This window comes from Mesoplodon mirus (assembly GCF_964341445.2).
Source record: "Mesoplodon mirus genome assembly, chromosome: X".
NCBI lineage: Eukaryota > Metazoa > Chordata > Mammalia > Artiodactyla > Ziphiidae > Mesoplodon > Mesoplodon mirus.
Window position 1 is genome coordinate 41,236,199 of NC_138981.1, and position 25,196 is coordinate 41,261,394.

Sequence of the window (25,196 nt, forward strand, 5' to 3'; positions counted from 1 at the left end):
GCATAGACCCCACCTCTCAGTGGAACGAGTGTCAAGTTCACATGTTGGACACTGCTGCAGCCATCTTTGAAAAATACAATCTGTCATACATGTGTAGTATACAGTTTCTTTCAGTTATCAAGATCATTAGTATCTAGCATTCCTCAGTTAACTGGGATATTAATGTAGTGAGAATATTTCAATTCTCAAGAAGTGGGAATGTACTACATAAGGAAATTGGTGGAAGTATAAAAGATCAGCATTTCAGTTTCTTTTGTGAAGGAGAATTTGCAATTTTAATAGTCAAAACTAAGTCACAGAACAAGAAGAAAATGAATGGGGAAGACACTGTCACTAATTTAATAAGAATTTAAAAAAATTTTAAACTCTTCCATTTCAAAATTATATTTTAAAGCTCTGGAATTGTTTTACTTCAATATAAAATATTCTGGCTTATAACAGAAAACTTTGGAATAAGCATTTTAAGAATTTAAGTAAAATAAACCTGCATGCTGATCCCACAGCATATATAAAATTTAATTTGAGATGAATCATACACTTAAAAGTAAAAGCTAAAATCATAAAGCTATTAGAGAAAAACATTAAGAGTCTATCTTGGTGACTTTGAGGCAGCCAAAGACATCTTAAGCAGAAAGCAATAACCTTAAAAGAAAAGACTGACAATTTGGACTTCATCAAAATTTAAAATATATACAGTATTCATCAAAGGACACCACTGAGAAAGTGAATAGGAAAGCCAGAGACTGGGAGAAAAACATTCGCAAAACGTGTATCTGACAAATGACTTGTATCCAGGAAATATAAAGAATTCCAACAACTCAACAATAATACAACAAACGACCAATAAATATTGGCAAAAGATCTGAAAAGACACTTCACACACACAAAAAAAATACAAATAGCCAATAAACACATGAAAAAAAGTGCTCAACGTCATGGGTTGTCACGAAAATGCAAATTTAACTACAATGGGATACTACTCCATGTCTACCAGAGTGCTTAAATTAAAAAGCCTAATAATAGCAAATGTTGGCAAGATTGTGAAGCAATTAGAACCCTTGTACGTTGTTAGGGGAAATGTAAACTGGTATAACCTCTTTTGGTAAAAGGTCTGCCAGTTTCTTAAAAAAACTAAACATACACCTATGTCCTAGCAATTACATTCATAGTTATGTAACCAAGAGAAAGAAAATTATGTTCACAAAAATATTTGTACAAGAATGTTCAGAGCAGGTTTATTTATATTAGCCAAAAGTTGGAAGTAACCCAGGTATCTATCAGCAGGGGAAAGAATAAACAAATTGTGGTATTCTCATACAATGGAACACTACTCAGCAATATGAAAGAATGAATTACTGATACACTCAACAATATGGATAATTCTCAAAATCATACTTAATAAGAGAATCCACAAAAGAATATATGCTGTATAATTTCATTTATATGAAATTCTAGAACAGGAAAAAAGCCATTTACTGTGAAAAAAATCAGAAAAGTGGCTGCCCCTTGAATGGGGGAGGTGGGCAGGGACTGACTAGGATGGGGTGTGAGGGAACTTTCTGGGTGACAGGAATGTTGTACATCTTAATAGGGATTTGTGTTGCACAGGTGTACGCATTTGTCAAAATTAAGCAAATGTATACTTAAGGTTGATGCGTTTTATTGAATATAAATTTTATATCAAAAGGAAAAAAATGTAAATAAATGGTAAGCATGCTGATATATTTAGAGGGAAGTAATTGATGTCTGTGATTTTCTTTGAAATGCACCAAAGTTAAGATGGATTAATGGATGGATAGAGGGGTGTATGAATGGAGAGATGCATGATAAAGCAAATAATAGTAAAATATTAATGATTCAATCTAAGTGGGGAAAATAAATGGGTAGGAATTTGTTGCTAATTTGACAAGAATTTGAAAATTATAAAAACGATTCCATCCTAAATTTAATTGCGAAGCTCTGGAATTTTGTAACAGAAATTTAAAATATTATGGCCCATAATAAAAGAATTTTAAGTAAGCACATTAAAATTATTTGACTCTAATCAATAATCAGAGTAGAGCATCAAGTGGAACAACTCATACCCTGCTCTATGATTATGAGACTCTTGACTTCTGCTCTAAGCATTCTGCCAGCATTTGTCATTAGCTCTTTCTGGAAACTGAAGCAAGAAACGAAAAATGCTCAGTGCTCTTTGCCCAGGCTTTTTGGTTTTATTTGCTTGAGCTTTATTTATCTTTTTAATTTTTTTTCTACAATTGCTCATTGTTAAAAAAAAAAAAATCAAAGAATGAGGCAGCTTGGTGTGCAGCCTGCTAGGATTTCTTCAAAGGATACACAATCCCTGAAATATTTATATAAATATACATGCACACATAACCTTTAGACTTTTGGCATAAATAGGATCATATTATACAGACTTCTGAATTTTGCTTTATCTACAAAACAGCATGATATATCTATGGTAGCCATTAGTGCTGTTTACCTAACATCTGGTTTCCCTCTTTCCTCTGAACATATGGGTGGAGCCATGTGACTAGTACTGGCCAATGAATTGAGAGTGTAAATGATATGTATTTCTTCCCAGCTGAGACTTATTGGGCTTGACCCGCCAAAGCTCTCTTCTCTCTCTGGTATATTCAAGGGAGTGGCTGTTCTGTCAGATTCAGTCCCTGAGTGGCTACTGTGAACAAAGCTCCCTCTGACAACAACAATGGATACACAGAGTAAACAAGAAATAACCTTTGTTGATTTAGTTCCCTGAGATTTGGGGGTTAGTTATTACTGCAGCATTACTTAACCAATCCTGACTAACACATTGAACATTTTCTCAAGTATGCATATTTGGCCTATCTCATTCTTCCTAATGGCTAAATAGTACAGTCTTAAACCAAAGCAGTAGAATTTATCCAACTACTCCCCTATTGTTGGACATTTGATTTTTCCAAATTTTTGCTGTTACAAAGCTTGCTGCAATAAATATTGTGTGTGCACACACACACATACACACACACATATCTATTACAATCCACTTGTCAAATTTTTTCTGAGTAAAAAGTTTCTAAACGTGCAATGACTAGGTAAAAGGGTCTAAGCATTAGATACTGCCAATTGCCCTCTAAAACGCTGAACCAATTTAAACTCCTATCAATAGAAAATGAAAGTACCTGTTATCCCACATGCTCATCTGGAGCCAGTTATGTCATTCTTTTTAAATGTCACCAATATAATAGGTGGAAATATTTTATTGTTGTTTCAGCTTACGTGATTATTGGGCTTCTTTTCATAGGTTTAAAGGCTGTTTGTATTGCTTCTGAGAATTGTTTATTCCTGTCCTTAACCCATTTTTGTCTGTTGATTTTACAGTTTTTCATAAATCCTTAATGTCAATCCCCTGGTTCTTATACTGGTTGTAAATATTTTCTCTCAGTCTGTCCCTTGTCTTTTAAATTTGTTTACAGTATTTTTTGCCTAGAGAAATAGAAAATTTTCCTGTAGTCAATACAGTCAACTTTTCCTTTATGGTTTTTGGAAACTGTGCCCTACCTACCACAAAATTAAAATGTATTAAATGTTTCCTAATCAGTTATCACTAAAACCTTTATTATTAATCCATTCATTGTCCACTGAATTGAGAATTTCTCTGTACCTTATAATAAAGTCCATAAAAATGAATCTTTTATGGGCTCTATACTCTGTTTCACTGATATTTTAGTTTAATCCTCTATCAGTATATTACAGTGTTTTCAAATATCTATAAACTACATAAATTCTAGTATCTTGACTGTAATATTCTTCCTTTTCAACATTTTTTTAATCCCTGATATTTACTGAGGGACCTCAAAATCAATGAGCCAATTTCTCTCCCTTAACCCTGCAAAACAAAACCAAATCTAACAACAGCAACAACAAAAACCCACATTGTAAATTCTGATTTGAATTGCTTCAAATCTAGATTAATTTGGACAGATTAGAATTTTTAAAATAGTGTCTTCCCGTTCAGAGATATGATAAAATTTTGAAATTGTATTCATTTTAGTCTTATACATTTCTTGTCCAATTTATTCCCAGGTATTTCATAATTTTTGTTGCTATAGTGAATAGTACCCCCCATTGCATAATATTTCCTGTTTATTACTAGTAAAACTATTGCTTTTTACGTAGTTTTCTTGTATTTAGCTACTTTCCTAAATATTCTTAATATTTCTAATCATTTTTAAATTGAGTCTTTTGGATTTTTAGATATAAAATCACACTTGGGTTCTGATTTAAAAATCAGTCTCCAGTTCTATTTTGGGCTATTTACACAATTGGTTCCTGAATGCCTATTTCCACTATACCTAGGGTACAAAATAATGGAATTTTATGGCTGGAAGGGACCTTAAAATTATCTAATCCAAGGGTTACCTCGTCAAGTACCTTCTGGGATATGCAGGTAAGATAAATGGGAGAAGGTATACGACAATAAGGAATTGTAGAGACTGGGGAAGAGTGCAGAGAACAGGCACAGTCTGAGGCGGACAGTTGCCACTCACTCCCAACTGACAGTTGACATGGGGAAACGTAGGCCCAGGTTCTATTTTTCAAGAGGAGAGAGAAATATAGACTTTTATGTTTAAAGTCTTAATTTTAAAAAACATTAAACGAAAACCAAACAAAACACGATTGCCAGCTATCAATCCATGAACTCGAAAGTAATCCAATGCCTTCACTGAAGGCAATTTAAACTCAGACAGGCGTGTCAGAGATTGCAAAAGTAGTGGAATATAGGGGAGGAGTTTGTATTTTGTTTAGCTGCTCGGGTGGATCAGAACAGTATTTGCAAAGTGCTAAAACCGGGCAAGTGTTTTGCTTGGTTTGTTTACAAACAAGGAGTTCCACTCCTAATGTTGTCATTTTATGCCCCCTGTTTGGCTCATCTTGGCTTGGATTTGCCGTCATAGCAAATGAAGAGGGTACCTTTTAAACCGCCCATCTATATTTGGGGAAATTACCACGTTATTTTCTCCGTCACCCCAACATGGAAGTCAGAGCTCAATTTCCCAGGCTTCCTTGCAGTTAGAAACATGCTGGTGACCCAGGCTCTGCCAATCGGGGAAGCTTACATGAGACCTTGACTTGGAAGGGATTAACAAGAGAAAACCAGCTAGGCATGGCCACCTTTGGTGTCAGAGGGGTCCAGCTTTCAGCGGTAGCAAAGGACACAAGGTTGCCAAAAGTAGTGGCAGTGATGGTTGTGGTAAAATCAAGTTCTTGGCAGCAGCGCAAATGTAGCAACGAGTGTGGGTGGTGCAGTAGGAACAGAGGCCATTTTCTCATCAGACAAGTTCTACAGCCCAGTTCTGGGCACTGTTCCTAGAACTGAGCCTCAAGCTTGTTGCTCCAGCCCTTCCAAAGATACTGTGAACCACCCAGGATCCTTTTTAAAAATTCCTTTTCTGCTTAACTAGCCAGAGAGGATTCTGCTTTTTAAAAACTAAGCCCTCACCAGTACAAACAACACCATCAGGCAGTGACAGAATCAAATCAAAGATCTCGGTCTTTTTGATTCCCAGGCCAGCATTTCTTCTATGACATCACATTTATTTATATTTAATGCTTTTAGGAAGGTTCAAAATGCTGTTTTCAAAAATGTATGCTGAGGCTCGTATCTCAAAGATATGGTATGGACACTGTCAAAGTGTCTACTTGGTTCAAGATGAGAGTACATGTTTGAGTGCTTTTGGAATTTGTCTTGGTTTTTCCTTCTGTTCATATAGATTCATAGACTAGTGGCTTCCTTAAAAGATGTTAGTTAGGCTTACAATAAAAACACCAATAACAATGTACACAGAGTTGTTCAAAAAAAGAGCAAAACCACATAAAGGGAGAGATAACTGTCTGAGATAAATCAGGATGAGATCATTACAATTTTCTAAGCACTAAATTTATAATCTTCTTCCTTTAAGTAAAGGACAGTAATGGGGTGGATTATATTAATGTTTCCCAACCTCGGTCCACCAACGGTGATGTTTATTTTCCACCTTCATGGCCTCCAAGTTTTTAAAGGGCTTCTTCCAACCTCATTTATTAAAGAATGCTTTCAATGACCTCATCAAGAGTAAATACAGAACTTAGTGAAATATCGAAAACAGGACATAAATTCCTACTACTATTTTCAGTGACTATTTCAAACTATTCCAACTATTGGGATAAAGGGTTTTCATTTTCTAGTGTCCGCTATGCACTACAGTGTGCTACAATAAGAACTTTACATATGTTATATCAGATTTATTCATCACAACAGCTCTATGCAGTAGGTATTATTACCATCCCCATTTTGTAGGTGGAAACATTGTTCAGCAACTTACTCAAGGCCCCCAAGCTGACAAATGGCAGAGCTGAGATTTGGATGCAAGTCTACAAGTCTAAAATTGAATCTGTTTACTACATTATACTATCTCTCTCAGGAAGAATTTTAAGTTTACAAGAACGAAAATTTCCTCGAGGCTGTAAATCTTGGGATTTATTACATCGATGCTCACAGGAAATCTCCTGATCCCACAGTTGATAATGGGGGTCTGAGGAAGAATGGTGTAATAATTCACTACATTCACTGAGGCCTGAGACATGGGGTGCTGGAGGTATCTAGGAAAGACTCCAGGGTGAACCGGGCATGTGCCCTGCCCTTGAAAAAGAGGTGAGCACTGAGCACACAGAAAACCAAAATACATGCAGGCTACATGGGGCGGGTGTCATCTCTGATGGAGAGATCAAGGCTCGGGGAGGTGGCTGGAGGGAGGGGCTGGCCACGTCTTCCCTGGCACAGGGCCCTCGCTGCTGCTGTCGCCTAGGGTTCTAAGTCCAGGGCCCCCATCAGGAAGCCTCACCCTGCCCATGTTCCCAACTGCACGAAACACTAGCCCTGCCAAGCCTAGTCCCTGCCTGGCTCCCTGCTGAAACCTGCCCGTCAGGTATCGAGGCTCTGAGAAAGGCTCTCTGCACTCTCTTCGATTACAATCCACGGCTGTCACAGGCCAATCTGACAGACCATGAAAAAAGGGTCCCAGAGAAATAGGTCCAGCCTAGAGGCAGAGCCAGCTAGCCCCACAAGGCAGAAGAGAAACACTCCCTCCCAAAACTGCCCTCTGTTTCCACCTGTCCCTGCATTCCTTCAGGTCAATTTTGAGGCAGATATCTCAGGAAGGCCCACAAGTTAATCCAGTAATCCATTATCAACCATGGCACCTTATGCAGAGATAGTTTATTAGCTCCTGCCCACAAGGTTTCCCTGAGAAGCGGTGCAAATCTCTGAGAAGAAAGAAAATGCCCGGGGCTTGGACTGCTGCCCAAAGCAGTAAGCTTGGGCTCTGGGGCGCCAGGTACATACTGAGAGGGCCAGGTATGTAAGCAGGGGAGAAAATGAGGGCCACAGAGGTGAAGCCCAGAGGCCTACACTGCAGTCCTGCCTCTGCCTGCCCACTCTACTACTTCGATGCACAAATTTGAAAAGGGAACATTTTACAAGTGTATTCATAAACCTACAGAAAGTTTCAGAATGTCAGCGCCTAGAAGGGGCCTTAGAGACCATTATATGGACCAAAGAGTGAGGTGTAGGTAGGTGAAGTGAGTTGCCCAAGTCACTTGACTTGTGAGAGTCAGGACTAGCTCTCCCTGACTTCCCTACAGTCAGAGACAGATTTCCCTTCCCCAGAGCAAGGTAATCAATTATTTACTTGTTTGATGCAAACTTCAGACAGAATGTTCCTTGAGAAATAGGACCATTCATTAAATTATTCAACGAACACCTACTGTACTTGGCTGGAGCCAACTGTGGAGGCAGGGAAATAAACGAATAACTCAACACGGGCTACCAGTGGATAATACAGGAAAAGCATTTAGCACGATGCATGGTCCACAGTAAGTGCTTGATAAACAGTGACTTCTCCAAAAGAATAATTCGAGTGAGATGGAAATAAGGGAAGAGATGGAGGCAAGGGTCAGATCATGACCAAACTCACATGAAACACTAAAAGGTTGGGATTTGCCCTAGAGCAAAGGAACGACATGATCAGATTTTAGGGAGGTCACTCTGGCACAGCTTTGGAGGATGAGTGTTAAGACAAGGAGTCCAGGTGAACAGATGAAAAGCTGAACTGCAACAGTGAAGCTAGAGATGGAGAGAGGTAGTTTAAGAAGTGCAATTTCAAGAGGGTGGGAGAGGTCAAGATAGGGGAAAGACAAGGTAGACCCTGGCCCAGGCCCTGGGGACAAGTATGGTGGCCTTTACCAAGACAGGGTCCCCGGCTACAACTTTACGGGAGAAGAAAAAGAGGTCAATTTAGGGAAAGTTATTTGGGGATGCCTTAGGGACATCCAAAGGGGAGATGTCTCGGAGGCATTCGTATTTCAAGATTTATAACTCAGGAAAAAGGTCTGAGCATGAGGAACTAAATGGAGAACTCAGCCTTTAGCTGACAGCCAAAGCAGGGGGGGCTGGATAAAATGCAGCCACTCAACAAATATTCACACCCAGGCACTGTGAAAAGTGATAAACTTAAAGCAAAAAACAAGAAAGAGAAGGTCCTTGCCCTCAAAGAGGTTACGTTCTGGCGAGAAGAGCCAGAATATACACTCATACATCCATACAGAAATAAAAGAAAAATATTAGCTAGTAAAAGCTCCAAGCACATAATTAAATTAGGATGCGGTGTGATAGCAACTGACTATGTACTTTCTTTGCCTTTGCCCAGGAAAGAACGTGAAGAGCAAAAAAGAGGGCTGAAGACCATGAACTAGGGACCCACAGATGGCGCAGTGCCCGACACCAAGCATATCACACGGACCAGGACCTCTTGAGGCCTCTTCTGCACTCTCATCTGGAGACAGAACCCCCAAGAATAATCCTAGCATCTCATTATTCTATTCAGGAACTGTGATATGTAGTGAGCCCAGCATGAGGTGCCAGGTTTAGGGCAGTGAACAGGGCTGTCGAGGACCCTGCTCCTCAGAAAGCTCACATTCTAATAGGAGAAGACACACCCAAGCACACACACACCAAGTACAGCTATCTAAAGAAACTTAACTGCAAGTTGTGCTAAGTGCTATGAAAAATATAAACAAGGGGCTAAGAAAAACAGTGAGCGATCTACTTTAGGTAGACTAGAAAGAAATCCCCTCCGAGGAAGCAGCATTTACAATGAGTCCCAGGGTTTGCCACGAGAAGGATGGTGGTGTGGACATTCTGAGCAGAGAGAACTGCGTGTGCATAGGCTTGGAGGAGGGAAAGAGCTTGACGTGTTTGAGAAAGCAAGTGACTGATGGTCAGCAAGGCCAGAGGACAGAGCTGGAGGAAAAGAAGTGATGACACTGGAAATACAGAGTTGCATCGCTCAAGGCCCTGCCGGCTGCAATAAAACGTTTGGATCTTATTGTAAGCCACTGAAGGGTTTTTCAAACCAGGTACAGCCTGATCTGATTTCTGTCTTAAGGAATTTCTGGCCAGGAGAGGGCCTAAATATTGGGAGCTAGTTCTTTCTGATCATCTTTCTGAGCCCTGAGGTCGCCCTGCAATCACACAGTGTGGCCATCCTTTATTCCACCCACAATTAGGGTCAGGCCGCAGAGCAACTTTTCCTCCTTGGATCTCCTGCCTGGCCTAAGTGTTTCCCCCAAAGCCCTATAAACTTACTAAAGTGTTTCCAATAGACACTGCTAGAGTACTAGGAGAATGGACGCTTTTGTAAAAGAACACAAAATAATAAAACGAAACCACTCCCTCATTTCTGATGGAAATTCGCTTTCCCCTCCACTGCTTTCCATTAGTCCATGGCCTGAGCAATTGTCTCTGCTCTTTACCCTGTCTCCATTTATCTTCCAAGAGGCCATGAACATGTGTACTGCTATGAACAATAACAAAGAACTATAAATTCTTATTGATCCCAGAAGCTTGGGAATTCTAAACAATAAAAATATGTCCTCTGACTGCTGCTCTCAAAAGAATATTTTGGAGGCACAGAAGAGCTTTGTTAAAATAACAAATGAGCTTTGGGGACACTCTGGGCCTAATGGAGGGCTCGGGTCACCAGGTATTGATGCAACAGGCAACTTCAGACACAAAGTTAGAAAGACCTCCCTGCCACCCTCTCCTGGGCTCACGTCTTCATTTCTCAGCCACATCTTGACTGTATCAAGCTGAGTTTCCTATATAGCTTTCAGCCACTATTGTTTTTAGGAGCCAGCATTCTCAGCCTAAAGAGAAAGTCCCCTTTGTCCTCCATCTGTGATTTAATTTACATTCTCCTGAACGCTCCATTCACTTTGTTTTCAGGCTAAGAAGTCTCACAATTGTACCAGACCCTGAAGTTGAATTTCCCTGTGTTTCTGCTGCTTGGAAATTTGCCTAGGTCAGTCACTGGACAGTCCTAGAATTCAGCTTAACCTTAGAGAAAATCTTTATTGTTCATGATTTCTTATAATACTTCTAACCTCTGTCATATATCTTCCCCTTGATTTCTACATTTTTGTGTCTTGCAAAATACATACGTGTGTGAGCGCACATACACACAGATGCATACATAGCACCTTTCCTCTGATAACTGCCGGTTTCCACTGTCTTTTCCAACTGGATCGCATTCCTAAGGAGATGTCCCTCCTAGGTTCCTCAGATTTCAGAGGGGTGCTCTTAGCTGCACTGTTTTCAGCCTTCCTCATTCAGATGCAGCCTTCCTGGCATTCCCCTGATCCTTCAATGCCCTGCATGATTCACAAGACAATGTGCCCAACTGACGTACTATGCCTTTGCCTCTCTGTTCTCCCCTAGGAACTTCTTTTATATGCAAATGCATAAAATTTACTAGAAATGGGCAAAACTTGACCACAAAGTAATACGAATGTAAAGAAATACCAATTCCTAGTAAAAAAAAGTATGTAGGAAATTAATGAAGAAACACTAGGGAAGAAAGTGAGTTCTTTCTGTTCTTTGGACAATCTTGAGGAGAAAATAGATTACTGCTAGCAGAATATGTCTTACCTGAATGTATTATAATCCACCATCTTCGTGTGCATGCAATCAGCAGCTGTAAACACCTGCTTGAGCTCTCTGGATTTTGATTCTTCTTGTTTTATCTTTTGTAGGGCAAGTTCAATGTTGCTCATAGGAAACTGGAAAGGAGAAAAGAAAGGTATTTAAGATGGGGAGCCCAATCTTCCTGGTGGCCAGCAAAGAGACTTCATACTGTGAACCTTGACTTAGCTGGCTATGTCTTTCCATAGAGACCAACACAGAGAAGACATGACCAGATTTCTTCAGCTATGGCTCCAGGACAACAAGTGACATTAGCACAGGGCCAGATCTGAGAGAAATGCACTTAAGGGACAGCGGGCCACAGGAATCAGAAAAGAACCACTACTCCGACCTCAGCCTCCTCCCTTTAACCCTTGGGCATTGACCCAACATGTTGGGAGACCCTAATGGAGAGCATGGGGATTCAAAATTGAATAAATGGACCCCCAACTTTCCCAGATCTTTAGAGTGCGCCCCCAGAACTGTCAACCACCAGGTGATACACGCACTACAGTCCCCTTACACTCACTCTCCAGGCAGCCCCCAGTTCCTGTCTCCTACACTGTGATTTGGCTTCTGACTCTGTAAGAATACTTCTTATTCAATTCACTAAAGCATAAGCTTGTAAATAACTAGAGCAAGAGCTAGAAAAGGAGAAGACTAAATACAAAAAGAAAAACATTGATGGTAACTTAGAATAAAGTTCATCTCTGCCCTGGGAAGGGGGAGGCATTCCCTCCCTTTTTTGCATTTCCTTTAATCTGTTTCCATGATAGGATCTATTAGCTCTTTTGAAAAGACTCCTCAGACTGATATTAATCTTTCTCTGCTTAGAATGTCTTTGTTAAGGGTAGTTTTAAGATAATGCAGTTTTCACTTGGGATGCTGATACTAGATAATGTCCTACCCTGCTTTTATCTTCCTGAAAGGAGAAAAGCCCTTTATGTCTCATATATATATGAGATGTGTGTGTGTGTGTGTGTGTCTGTGTGTGTGTATTCATGCTATATATTTTTTATATTAAAGTACAGGTTCGCACTGTGTTTGAAAATGGAGCTCTAGTGACAACAGCTATTGTAAATTGTACACCGACTGAGCTTGCTATGGGGCACATAGAGCTAAGCACTTAAAAGATTTTTGCATCCAATCTTCATAGTAGCTCTCTGAAATAGGCACTGTTGGTATTCCCATTTTAAAGATGTGGAAAACAAAGCTCAGGGAAGATACACGTCTAAGGCCCCTCAGCTTTTAAGGAGTCAGGTTTCCTAGCCAAGCCTGCTGGTCTCCAGGAATGTAACTGCCCCATTATTGAGCCTCTCACCTGACTTCAGTGCTTTTGAAGAGTTACCGGCTCATGGTGTCACGCTAACCCAAGTTCCTAACGCTGCAAATGAAGAGATGGTGTGGCAGCCCCAGAGGGTGCTGCCCAGGCCTGCCCTCAAGAGGGACCACGCAGAGAAGAGCACTGTTAGCGGACAGCCCCCAGCTGCTGCACCTTCGTGATCACTGCAGCGCTGCAGCTTTCAGAGACCCCACGGAGGCCACACTCTCCCCAGACTCTTACCATCCAGTGACTGAGCAGGAAGGAGCCACCAGAGCTGGGCCATTCCTGCCTGACATGGGGTTTCTCTGATAACTAGTGTTTGCTCCAGGGCTCCCCATCGGCCTGGTGCAGACTTTCTCAGAGCTACGCTGTGTCTGAGGCTCTTCCCACCCCATCCTCCTTCCTTCCCTCTACTTTCTCAGGGATCAGACCTACATCCCAGTCTCCCCACCTACTCCTGTTCCCTCCCCCTTTATCCTTCATACGCATTTCCCTCAAGACATCTCTCGCGTGTCTAAGTCTGTCTTGGTACCTGCTTCTCAGAGGACCCAAACTGATCCGGGTAATGTGCTATACACAGTGAGACTGGCCTTAGCAACTTACCCCGAGCATTTTACATATAAATGAAACGGAATTGGTACTATATCTATATAAATGGCACATAAATATTATTATTTTCAGGCAGACTTTTTAAATACATTATTTCTAGATAGATTCTTCAATAGTAGGCAATGATTCTGAAATATACATGTTTGCACACCAGACTAGTCCACACTTAAAAATCAAGATTTTGGGGCTTCCCTGGTGGCGCAGTGGTTGGGCGTCTGCCTGCTAGTGCAGGGGACGTGGGTTTGAGCCCTGGTCTGGGAGGATCCCACGTGCCGCGGAGCGGCTGGACCCGTGAGCCACAACTACTGAGCCTGCGTGTCTGGAGCCTGTGCTCCGCGACGGGAGAGGCCGCAACAGTGAGAGGCCTGTGCACTGCGATGAAGAGTGGACCCCACTCGCCACAACTAGAGAAAGCCCTCACACAGAAACGAAGACCCAACACAGCCAAAGATAATAAATAAATAAATAAAATGTGACACCTTTTAAAAAAAAAAAAATCAAGATTTTGTCAACATGTTATTTTTACTGAACAGCACTGCCATAATGGAACTTTTAGAAATAGTACCCACGTGCCATACTATTGCAAATGAAAAAACTCTTGGCGCTCACTGTTGCCAGTTTGTCCTTGGATTCCCATTTAGGCCTCAGGTGGCTCCTGTTATGGGAAGCTGCAATCCCAGCAACTATCAGGTTCCCTTGGGGTTTCTGTTTGTTTAGGTCTTGGCCTTCTCTGCAGGCCTGTGCCAATTAACTGGGACAGCACAGTGTGTGGCACCAGATTGTCTTCCTTTCCGATCATTGCTGAATTTTTTTCTGAAAACATTGTTAGCGTCAGCAGAAAACCCAGGAAACTTGATTCAACCTTGGGCCTGCCTCCTGCCTGTGCCTGGCATCCATGATGCTGGACAGTGGAAAACCCAGCACATAAACAGAGGAGACCAGGCCCTGGCCTCTGTGACGGGACCTGTGGCCAAGTCGTGCAGATCCATTATTCATGCCCACATGTGTGAAAGCACAATGTAAAACTGGTGGCAAGATGAAGAAGAAAAGGCCTGGAGTAAGAAAAACACAGACTGCAGAGTGCTGAGAGGTGAATCAAGAATTACACCAAGTGAGTTCACCTTATCTGAATTCCTTTCCATGTAGTTTAAGGTATACACATCAGCACTGACCAAAAGAAATAGGTAGCCATTCACATTCACTTTGGCTCCAACATACAGCTCCTCAGCCTTGATATATTCTGAGAGTTTAAAGACTTCTTGTCTAGGCTTCTTAACATGAATTCTTTTCAAGAACATCCCACCAGTATACCCTATAGCAAAAGAGAAAAAAAGTTAATGAGTAGGTCTTGTTTTTAAAAGAACCATACAGGGCTTCCCTGGTGGTGCAGTGGTTAACAATCCGCCTGCCAATGCAGGGGACACGGGTTCGAGCCCTGGTCCGGGAAGATCCCACATGCCGCGGAGCAACTAAGCCCGTGCACCACAACTACTGAGCCTGTGCTCTAGAGCCCGCGAGCCACAACGACTGAGCCCGTGTGCCACAACTACTGAAGCCCACACGCCTAGAGCTGGTGCTCCTCAACAAGAGAAGCCACGGCAATGGGAAGCCTGTGCATCGCAACGAAGAGTAGCCCCTGCTTGCTGCAACCAGGGGAAAGCCCACGTGCAGCAAGGAAGACCCAGTGCAGCCAAAAATCAAATCAATTAAATAAATTAATTAAAAAAAAAAGAACAGTACAACTTGTCTTTAGAGTTACTTCATGCTCAAACACAGACCATACAACTTAGCTGTGAACTTGTGAACTCATACTGCGTATGGTACTTAAGGGACGAATGAAGCAGTGGGTGAAGAAATGAGACTTCCTAGATGAGTGTGTAAAGAAGAAAAGTGGCATGGCATTCCAGCCTTTTCTTTTCTCGCTCCACTCCCTTCCCAGTCCAAACACTTAAATAAACACTTAGCAAGGACTTGCTATATGCCCAGAAGCATCCTGGAAACTGGGACATTAGGAACATCTTTAGAGCCTGCCTGAACAGTACCAGGTAGAAAATGTCTCACCTGAGCTCATCTCCACCTATTTGTCCTTATACTTCTGCTGACATATAGATGAAATGTAAGATGCGCCATTTCCGGAAAGGAGCTTACTTAATTGTTTGAAGATAACTATGGGAGTCCCCTGAACTCTTTTTTTCTACAGGCAAAATATCTTTGCTTCTTTTAGCGATGCCTCATTTTTCTTACTTTCCAGAATTCTCACCATTTCCTCTGCTCTTTTCTGGGCATTATTTGGTTTTTGAGCTCTTGGAAAGCAGTGAGCAGAGTTGAATGTGGGACTCCATTACCTTCTAACTGAAAATGAACTGAAATCTTCAAACCTGTGAATACAACCTGAGACCAGATGAGCTTTGGGGATCAGCTTCATCACACTCCTACCACTTGCAGAAACCAGGAGTGGTGGAAAGACATAGCCTTTGTAGCCAAACAGAGCTGGAGTCCATCCTGGCTCTGTCACTTGCTTGCTGGATGATCTTTAGGAGTCATTTAACCTCTTTGAACCCCTCTGAATTCTCATTGGTAAATGAGAATAATATTTGTGGGGGGCCATAAAAATGTACTTCTCAGATTGCCTGCTGTGGGGAACAAAGTTGACAGAAGGCTCCAACTGCTATGTTCTGAAATCTATCCCCAGATTTGTGCCGAGGTCATGCTTCCCAGAGGCTGCTGCCAACACATGACTGAGCAAGGTAGGGATACTAAGGCAGGCCCATTCCTGCAAGATGGGAGCTCCTCCGGCTGGTGACTTTGGTCCCAGGACTCCCAGTCAGCCTTGGCAAAACTTTCTTAGAGTTTCACTGCAGTCTAAGACCTTCCCCTTTTTCCCTTTCCTCTGTCCTTCACAGGAGTCAGACATGCACTGCAGTCTGATGGCTCTCCTGGCCTCTTCTGGCTCCTGCCACATTTTCCCTCACCAGCATTTCCCCTAATAAATCTCTTGTACATTTAATCTCATCTTGGGGTTTGCCTCTTGGAGGACCTGGACTAACACACAAAACGTAACCTTATAACGGTCTTCTAAGTTTAATAGTAGGTACTCAATCAGGACTGCTTTATTACCAGCAAGCTTGTAGTTGACTGCCATCACCCTTTCTGTTTTATGAATGCTGCAATTGGTTTGGCCATATTGTCCCCATTCTAGATGTATAGAGTTGATTTTTTGACCTTCAAGAGCATGACTTTATATTCATCCCTATTTGATTTCATATTTTAAGATTTGATCCATTATTCAAATCACCATGGACCCTGACTTAGTTATACAAATGATTCATTATTCATTGGTGTGCTGAGTGGCTCATACCAGCTCATAAGGGCTGGTTGTTAAATTTTCAAGGGATTTTGCAAGCCAGTTGTTAAAACTGTTGGTTGCTTGAAATTGGCCATGGTTTGGGTATTTGCATCATGGAAATTGACAAACAGTACAAAATAGAGCTTTTCAAATTTTTTCAGAGAGCCAGTTAACCAGCACACCATTGATTATTCTTCTCAAACGTGTGTCTTTGGCACAGATAAAAATGTTGAACGTGTTGGGACAAAGAAGAGAGCCCTACAGTTCCATAATTTGGTAAGTCAAAATCAATGGCTCTCTTCAGCAATGGCCACCCTATCAGTCTACTGCAGAGAGGCACTCCGTGGGCCCTGCAGCTGGAACCTTGGCAACAGCCTCAACAGCCAGAGGGAAATAGACTCTGAAGATTAAATTTGTTAATCTGGGATTCTTGTCCTAGAGCTAGACAAAAATTTCGTACATGGTACTATCAAGAATACAGATTTCTTCTTGTCTTGCTAGCTGTGCATGGAACTGGTGGTAGCCAGACCATGATTTTGAAGCCGCTGGATTCCACAGAGGTGCCTCAGAGGCCACGGAGGAAGTAGGGAGAGTGTCCAAAAGGAGATGTCCCAAGTCCCCCAGTCCTGAGCCAACCAAAACTGTTCCTCTTTTATCATTTTATATGTCTGGGTTCGCATTTAAGAGATCTTTGTAAAATGAACTTTAGTGGTTAAAAAAAAAAAAGAAAGCCACTCTCTTAGATCATCTAGGCTATAAAAATCAGACCATAGTCCCTTTCAACATGAAGAGACAATTAATTATTCTGAGGAAACTGCTGTGAGAGGTATGTCTCTTACCTGAATTCCTCTCCATAGCTTCAAACACTGAAATTGTGTCATCACTGAGAAAATATGAAATAACAAACGTCCCTTCCACATCAGCACACTTGTGGGTGATTAGTTTTGCAAAAAAACAGAGTGTATTGCTTATGTTGCTGTAGCTAAATGGAAGAAAAATGAGGGTTATAGCATTATACAAGTAATCTTCCACATATTATGCGTGTAAAAAAACCTGCAAAAGGTATGCCATGTTTTTTTATTGAAGTTTAATTGACATATAACATTATATTAGCTTCAGGTGTACAACACAATGATCTGATATTTGTATATATTGTGAGATGATCACCACAGTAAGTCTAGTTAACATCCATCACCACACTTAGTTACAAAAATATTTTTCTCATCATGATAGCTTTTAAGATCTATTCTCTCAGCAGCTTTGAAATACGTACTATAGTATTATTAACTATAGTCATCATGCTATACATTATATCCCCGTAACTTATTTATTTTATAACTGGAAGTTTGTACCTTTGACCCCCTTCACCCATTTCACCTACCTCCCATCCCCCAGGTGCGCTATGGTTTTAAGATAGTAGCATAAACTCTCAGAGGTGAAAAAGTTCTACCACCTTCTTATTAAGGCTCTAAATCTATATGCAGAGGCATTTTCTCAGTTTATTAAAATATCTCTTATTCTTTTGATGTCCAGGGTAACACATTGGGAAAATGTACCCAAAACAGATGTCATAAACACACTGCTCAAACCATCTGCATTACATGGTTGTTCCCTACTCACGAGGCTGGTCAACAATCACGATCATGTCAGCAAGAAGCACAGCACCTGGGCCTCACTGCCTGAGCAGGCCAGAGGCTGCGCTCTGCTGGTGCCTAGAGCCACCTCCCCATTTCACTGCCCACTTTCTCATGCCCATTCCTTATCTTTCTTCAAACCCCACATCGTCTCCTCGCTGAGTCACTCTCCCAGTTCCCCAGCAGCCCCCTAACTCCCTTCAAGGGAAAGTTTACCTTTTCCCTTTCAAATGCTATATTATACATGATAGACCTGCCTTTCGTAACACTTATCACCCATATCATAAGTCGCCATTACTTACAAGTCTGTTTTCTGAAGGCAAGGACTGCATCTTATTAATCATTGTCTAAGACAACATTTTTTACATTCTAAGTGCTCAAATGTTTGTAGAAAGTTTTTATAAGATCCGTATAGATTGGAATTTGCACTTAGAATTCTGTGCATGAATAGTCTAGAAGAATGAAGATGGGATTGAATTCTAGAATCAAAAGTTCCCAAAATTGATTGCCTGGTCTTGGAAGAAATTAATTTATGGTCTCCCAGCAGAAGCATGTCTGTGGATATCAGCTAGTGAAAGGTGGACTTCATGACAAATACTGAACCCTTTGGGAGGTCTCTGATAATCAAAATCATTACCCCAAGGAGGCACAGAGTAAAATAAACCATGTACTTCATCCCTTCCCTGTCACAACTCTAAGCAGAGAGGTCCTCACTTTCAGTCTCTTATGCTGAAATTCATTCTTTCCTTGTGATCACACTGATTTAAAAACAAACAAACAGGAAAACTTATTTGTGATTTGCAGAGGCAGAAGGTGCTTTTCTCTGCTCCTTTCTTTGATTGTCCAAGGAAGGAGGGCTGAAAAAGCATGGGGCCATGATTCACAGCTTGAGGCCTCAAGTGAGATGGGAAGTAGCAATCTGGAAGGCTACCCCCAGGGCAGCCCTGGCAAAACAGCCAGATCTCCATAGCTGTTTTCTTAGTCCCTAGCTTCCCAGGCTTCAGGCAGACCTCATACAGCATAGGGGAGGAGGGCAGCTATACCTTCTCAACCATCTTCTCTGGTACATAATTGGATTTAAAAGTAAGAGACAGATTTGGTAATCCCTTCTCATGAAAGACCCATACTTTTACAGATGCCTGAAATATCATTCAAACAACTGAATGAGGTCTAATGTCAGGCCAAATGAATACAACTTCAAATTTAGCTTCTTAGAACTTACATAAATGTATAAGAGTGTACGTTAAGTATGGATTTTTCATGTTTAATATGCCCTTTTTTTTTAACCTAATTCTAGTGTTCTGGACAGCTTATCAATCAGGAATATAATCTACTCAAACAAAATCTTTAGACCAGTCATTCACAAACTTTGTCATGTATGAAAGTCACCTGGGAGCTTGTTAAATATACAGAATCCAGAGTCCTACCCCCAGAGGTATGGATTCAGTAGTTAGCTTGCAGCTCCAGAAACCTGCATTTTTAATAAGCTCCCCAGGAGATTCTGATGAAGTCATCCCCAGAGCACACTTTGAAAAACACTTGCAAGTAGCTTCAGACATTTCCTTGGCTAATAAGCTAATTATCAAACTTTTCTAAACACTCTTTTTATCACAATATGCCCAGCACTCAAAAAATTTTTAGCATTTTCCCTGCTTCTGATCATATCACCTATACTGCTCAGTCTGGCTTCCTGGGCCATTGATAGTCAGGTTCAAATACCTACACGTACAGCTATTTGTCATAACTGCCAATAATACACTCTCTACTCAAGTCACACAAGCCACTTCACTTAGTGCCCCACACTGTGCTTGTTTCTACTTCCAGGCCTTCGCTTGGTGTCATCCCCTCCCCCAGGGTACACCCTCATCCTGTCCTATGCCTGTCCAGAGTCCTGTCCATCCATTTGGGCTCCAATCAGTAGAGCTCTCTTTGACCATGGCTGCCCACCCAGCTGACCACCTATTCACGCCTCCTGCACCGACCATTATGCGTGGCACCCAATTTAGCACTGTATAGACTTGTATTCTTGACTGTTTTTTTAAAAATGTGTTTATTGAATACCGTTGTCTCCAAACAAATGATAAATTCCTAGGTCCAGCAGCCATGTCTTAACTTTTTCTACACACAGCCCAGAGTTATCTATAATCACTGTCTTGACTTCTTCTCCCATTCTCTCTCAAATCCACTTCCATTAGGTTAGCTCTACCTAAATTATCCTTGTCAAGGTCAACAATGATCTATCTCCACAATGCCAATTCCAATGGTTCATTTTTGTCTAACTCGACCAATCAGCAGCAGTTGGTACAAATGATCACTCCTTCTTCCATGACATTCTTGTTTCACTTGGCTTCCAGGATCCTGTATTTTCTCTTGGTTTTGCTCCTACCTCCTTGCTTACTCCTTTTCACATCCTTTGCTGGTTCCTCCTCTTTTCCTCAATCTCTTTATTTGGGGTGTCCCAGGGATAACAAGGAATAACGTGGTCATCCACTTCTCTGTGTATATTCACTCCTTTGGTGATCTCTTCTAGTCTCAGGCTTTAAATACTACCTACATGCTGATGATTTCCAAAGTTCTATCTCTAGCTCAGACCTCTCTCCTGGAACCCCAGACTTGTATATCTAACGGCCAACTTAACATCTCTACTTGATATCTGACATCTCAAACTTAACTTGTTCCAAAACTGAGCTTCTGCTCTTGCCCCAAACCTACTCTAACTATAGTCTTTCCCATCTCACTAGATGGCAACTCCATCTTTCTAGTTGGAGAAATCTTGGGAGTCATCTGTATCTCCTCTCTTCTTTCACACCTCATATCCAATCTGCCAGGAAATCCTATTGGTACAACCTTCAAAATATTTCCAGAATCTGCTGTATCTCATCATTTTCATGGTACTCGCCCTCATGGAGCCATCATAACTTTTCTCTTGGACTACTGCAGTAGCCTCTTAAGTGGTCTTTACTTCCACCATTGCCCTTCTACAGTCTTCGCTCAACACTGCATCTGCAGTCATTCTTTTAATATGTAAATCAGATCAAGTCACTCTTCTTCTGTTCAAATCTCCCAATGAGTCCCCTTATCACTTGAAGTCAAAAAAATCCTGACAATGGTCTGCAAGGCCCTATGTTATCTGATCACCCATTACTTTTCTTAATCTGTCTACTCTGCCCATTACTCATCTGTTCTATCCTTGTCAGCCTCCTGCCTGTTCCTTGTGCATCCCAAGCCTGCTCCTTGCTCAGGGTCTTTACACTGACTGTTCCTTCTCCCTAGAACATGTTTCCTCTCCTCAGTAAAGTCCATCCAAACCACACCATTTAAAATTGAAACCAGGGGTGTTCTTCAGGCCCATATTCCAAGTCCCCTTTATTCTTTTCATAGCTGCCTTCTTTATTTTTTCCATGGCACTTTAATACCTTCTATATACTATAGAATGTACTTACGTATTACCTTAATTGTTTATTATCTGCCTCCACAGCTAGAATGTAAGTTCTATGAGGGCAGGGCTTTGTATCTGTTTTGTTCACTGATGTGTCCCAAGATCAGTGCTCGGCACATAGTGGGTACTCAGTAAATATTTGCTGACTAAGAAAATGAATGGCTCACCCAGGGCTACATCCCTACTGAGAACCTTAAAGATAGCTATAGCTATAGTCTTATGGTTAGAAGAGACATGAAGGCTTATTATTATTGATGGGGGAAACTGGTTTAAAGAGGAAAAAAAATGACTGATGGAGACAACAGATGGACAATATCTGAAACAAGTCAGAGATTAAGATTAAACCGTGAATTTTTAGATGCTATATGATTATGAATAGCACAAGTCTGGGATAATAGCCTTCCTGGTAGGAAGTCATCCATCTCTTCTATCCATCATTAAGAACTAAAAGGGTGAATGCTCATTCTACTTACTCACTTATTCATCATTCGTCCTCTTACGGACAAAATATCTATTGAACCCCAAGTACATAGCCAACACTGTTCCAACTCTAAGAGAAGCAATAAAGCCAGTCCCTGCCCTCAAAGAGTGCTTGGTCTCGATATAAACAAGTAATTGCCACACACTGTGATAAGTACAGATTCTGGGGCAAGAGAGGTGAACTCTAGGAGTCAGACTTCCTTGTGTTCAAATCCTACGTCAACTAAAAATTAGCTGTATGAGCTTGGGCAAATTGTATAGCCTCTCTGAGCCTCAATTTCCTCATGTGAAGAATGGGTACAATAATATTACCGACTTTATGAGGTTGTTCTGAGGATTAAATGAGATCAAGTATTGTAGTTAGCATACCATAACCATAAACTGCTTTTTATTAGTAATATTATTATTGTGAGAGGTATGATCAGCAGAGTATTGTAAGCACACAGAGAACAAAGTACTTAATTCAGCCAGGTGCAGTGAGAAAGATATTCTTCTGGTTTTCCCAAGTCAGACTAGACAATCTGCCCAGCGGGCCACCACAGTGAATTTTTACCCAGACAATAAAGGTCTTCATTCCATCAAAAACCTCATACGCTTTAACTTGAAACTATCTCCTCCAATGACTCACAGTAGGTCACCATTAACCTCATACAACAATAAGCAGTCAGTACATTTTTAATAGCAATATATATAATCAATATATGTCATGCACTATTACACGTCTCAATTCATGGTTTGTTTATTTGCATTAAGAAACTGTTCTTTGTATGCTTTGTGAGATCATCTTCCTTAGGTTCTCACGGTTCTAAAACCTTGGGTTATTCAAACTCATGTATAAGTCTCCAGCTGAATGTGCCAGTTTCTATGGAAACAAGGTCACTGTGTGGGAGGAGCTTGAGGGAAGTGTATTCCTGGCACAGAACAAGCAGTGGACAGAAAGAAAAGAAATTAGACCCATTCGTGCCTGTACCACCATCCTCTGGCCACAACAGCATGACAAGAACGTGGAATGCTGTCTACAGTCAGTGCTCTGTGGGCAAGTTGACATGGTGCAGACAGAAGGAGAGACTAAGGCAACTACCCACAAGGAACTCTTTTCCCCCTGGATTCCAGAAGTAACACACTGGATCGTGTTTCATCCTGTTTACTTATAAGAAAAATTCCCTCTCCTTTTACAATAGGGACATTCTTTCTGCCCACCTCCTTTGGTGGCTGCCCTTCAAAACAGCAGTTAGTGAAAAGCATCCGTCAAAAGTCCTGCCCTCGAACTTCACTGTAAACACTGCTACCTATAAGGGAGGATGGAGTATGAGTTGGTGTCCCTCTTATATGATCGAAATCAGTGGTTCTCAAACCCTGGTGCCCATCACCAGAACCCCCTGGAAGTCTTATTAAAACACAGTACCAGGCCCCCCGCACAGAGATTGGGCCTCGATAGGTCTGGGATGAAGCACGGGAATTTGTATTTCTAACCAGTGTGGAGGCCACACCTTGAGTAGCATCAACTCTGAAACTTAATAACAAAACTCCCAAGTCCTTACAAATAAAAGATTATTTCTTAAAAGACAAAGGACATCGTGTCAGGGCAAAGGCAGCCTTTTAGACATTCTACACAATTCGTAACATATTTTCACCATGTTTACAGTTAGAGCAGAACTATTCTCTCCACCTCAAAATATTCTACAGTGGTATCTGATGCCATTAAATTTTTATCAAATTCAGGGTGCTGTCTTGTTCTTCTCCTTCTCCTGCTCTTACTCCATGTTCCCTTTATCATTTTTCTCCACAGGTTCTCCTGATCCACTATTTCCCTCATGCCAGGACTTCGGTGTTTAGCCCGCATCCTATTCAAACATCTGCAACATTTTCCCACCACTCTTCCCCCCTGACTTCTTTCTCCAGGGCCTCCATTCTCTGAAGAAGCAAAAAGTAGCCATGGGCAGTGCTCACAGCTATACACATGACTCAGAGGCAGATTTTTCCTCATATATATTAGGAACACTTCTGAAAGTCCATCTTTTTTTTTTTTTTTTTTTTTCGGTATGCGGGCCTCTCACTGTTGCGGCCTCTCCCGTTGTGGAGCACAGGCTCTGGACGCGCAGGCTCAGCGGCCATGGCTCACAGGCCCAGCCGCTCCGCGGCATGTGGGATCTTCCCGGACCGGGGCACGAACCCGTGTCCCCTGCCTCGGCAGGCGGACTCTCAACCACTGCGCCACCAGGGAAGCCCTGAAAGTCCATCTTTTGAAATCATATTCCACCACACGAGCAAGCTATGGTTACTGAACTCAACCAAATCTCTCAAGTTAAAACCACGTTAGTTGCCAAATAACATGCTAAAAAACACTTATAAATCACTGAAGCCACTACAGCCTATGGGCCAAATACAGCCAGTCACCTGTTTTGGTATGGCCTACGAGCAAAGAATGATTTTTATATTTTTAAATGATTGAAAACAATCGAAAGAATAATATTTTGTGATATGTAAAAATCATATGAAATTCAAATGTCAGTGTCCATAAACAGTTTTATCGGAGTGTAGTTACATATTGTCTGTGGCTGTTCTCATGCTACAATGACAGAGCTAAGTGGTTGTGACAGAGGCTGCATGGTCTGCAAAGCAGAAAATATTTGCTACCTGACCCTTTAAGAAAAAGTCTGCTGACTCTTACTCTACACCATTTCTTAGGGACCATCTTGAGGAGATATATATATGGAAAGGCATATATATACACATATACATGGAAAGGCAATATAGATTGTGGATAATATGGCTTTAGTAGCTTCCAGATGACACATTAAAATAACCACTCAACGTGAGGGTGTGGAGAAAAGGGAACACCTTGTGCACTGTTGGTGGGGATATAAATTGGTGCAGTCACTGTGGAGAACAGTATGGAGGCTCCTCAAAAAACTAAAAATAGAACTACCATATCATCCAGCAATTTCACTTTTGGATATATATGCAAAGGAAATGAAATCACTGTCCCAAAAAGAGATCTGCATCCCCATTTCAATGCAGTATTATTTGCAATAGCTAAAAGAGAGAAATAATCTTAAGTGTCTACTGACAGATGAATGGATAAATAAAAACATATATATATATGTGTGTGTGTGTGTGTATATATACATATATCTATATTTATATAAGATACATACACATAATGAAATATTATTCAGCCATAGAAAAGAAGGAAATCCTGACATCTGCGACGGCATGGATTGACCTTGAGGATATTATGCTAAGTAAAATAAGTCAGACAGAGAAAGACAAACACTGCATGATCTCACTTATATGTAGATTATGTAGAATCTACAAAA

The 25,196-nt window shown here is 41.2% G+C and overlaps 1 protein-coding gene across 1 annotated transcript in view; it reads right to left on the bottom strand.

Moving 5' to 3' along the window:
* EFHC2 (EF-hand domain containing 2) overlaps positions 1-25,196 on the bottom strand; it is a gene marked incomplete at its 3' end in the record, with an annotated part of 156,992 nt that overhangs the window by 45,163 nt on the left and 86,633 nt on the right. Inside the window, 3 exon segments of the mRNA XM_082610003.1 lie at positions 11,012-11,142; positions 14,099-14,289; positions 17,163-17,305. Coding sequence (XP_082466129.1) covers positions 11,012-11,142; positions 14,099-14,289; positions 17,163-17,305 — 465 coding nt within the window.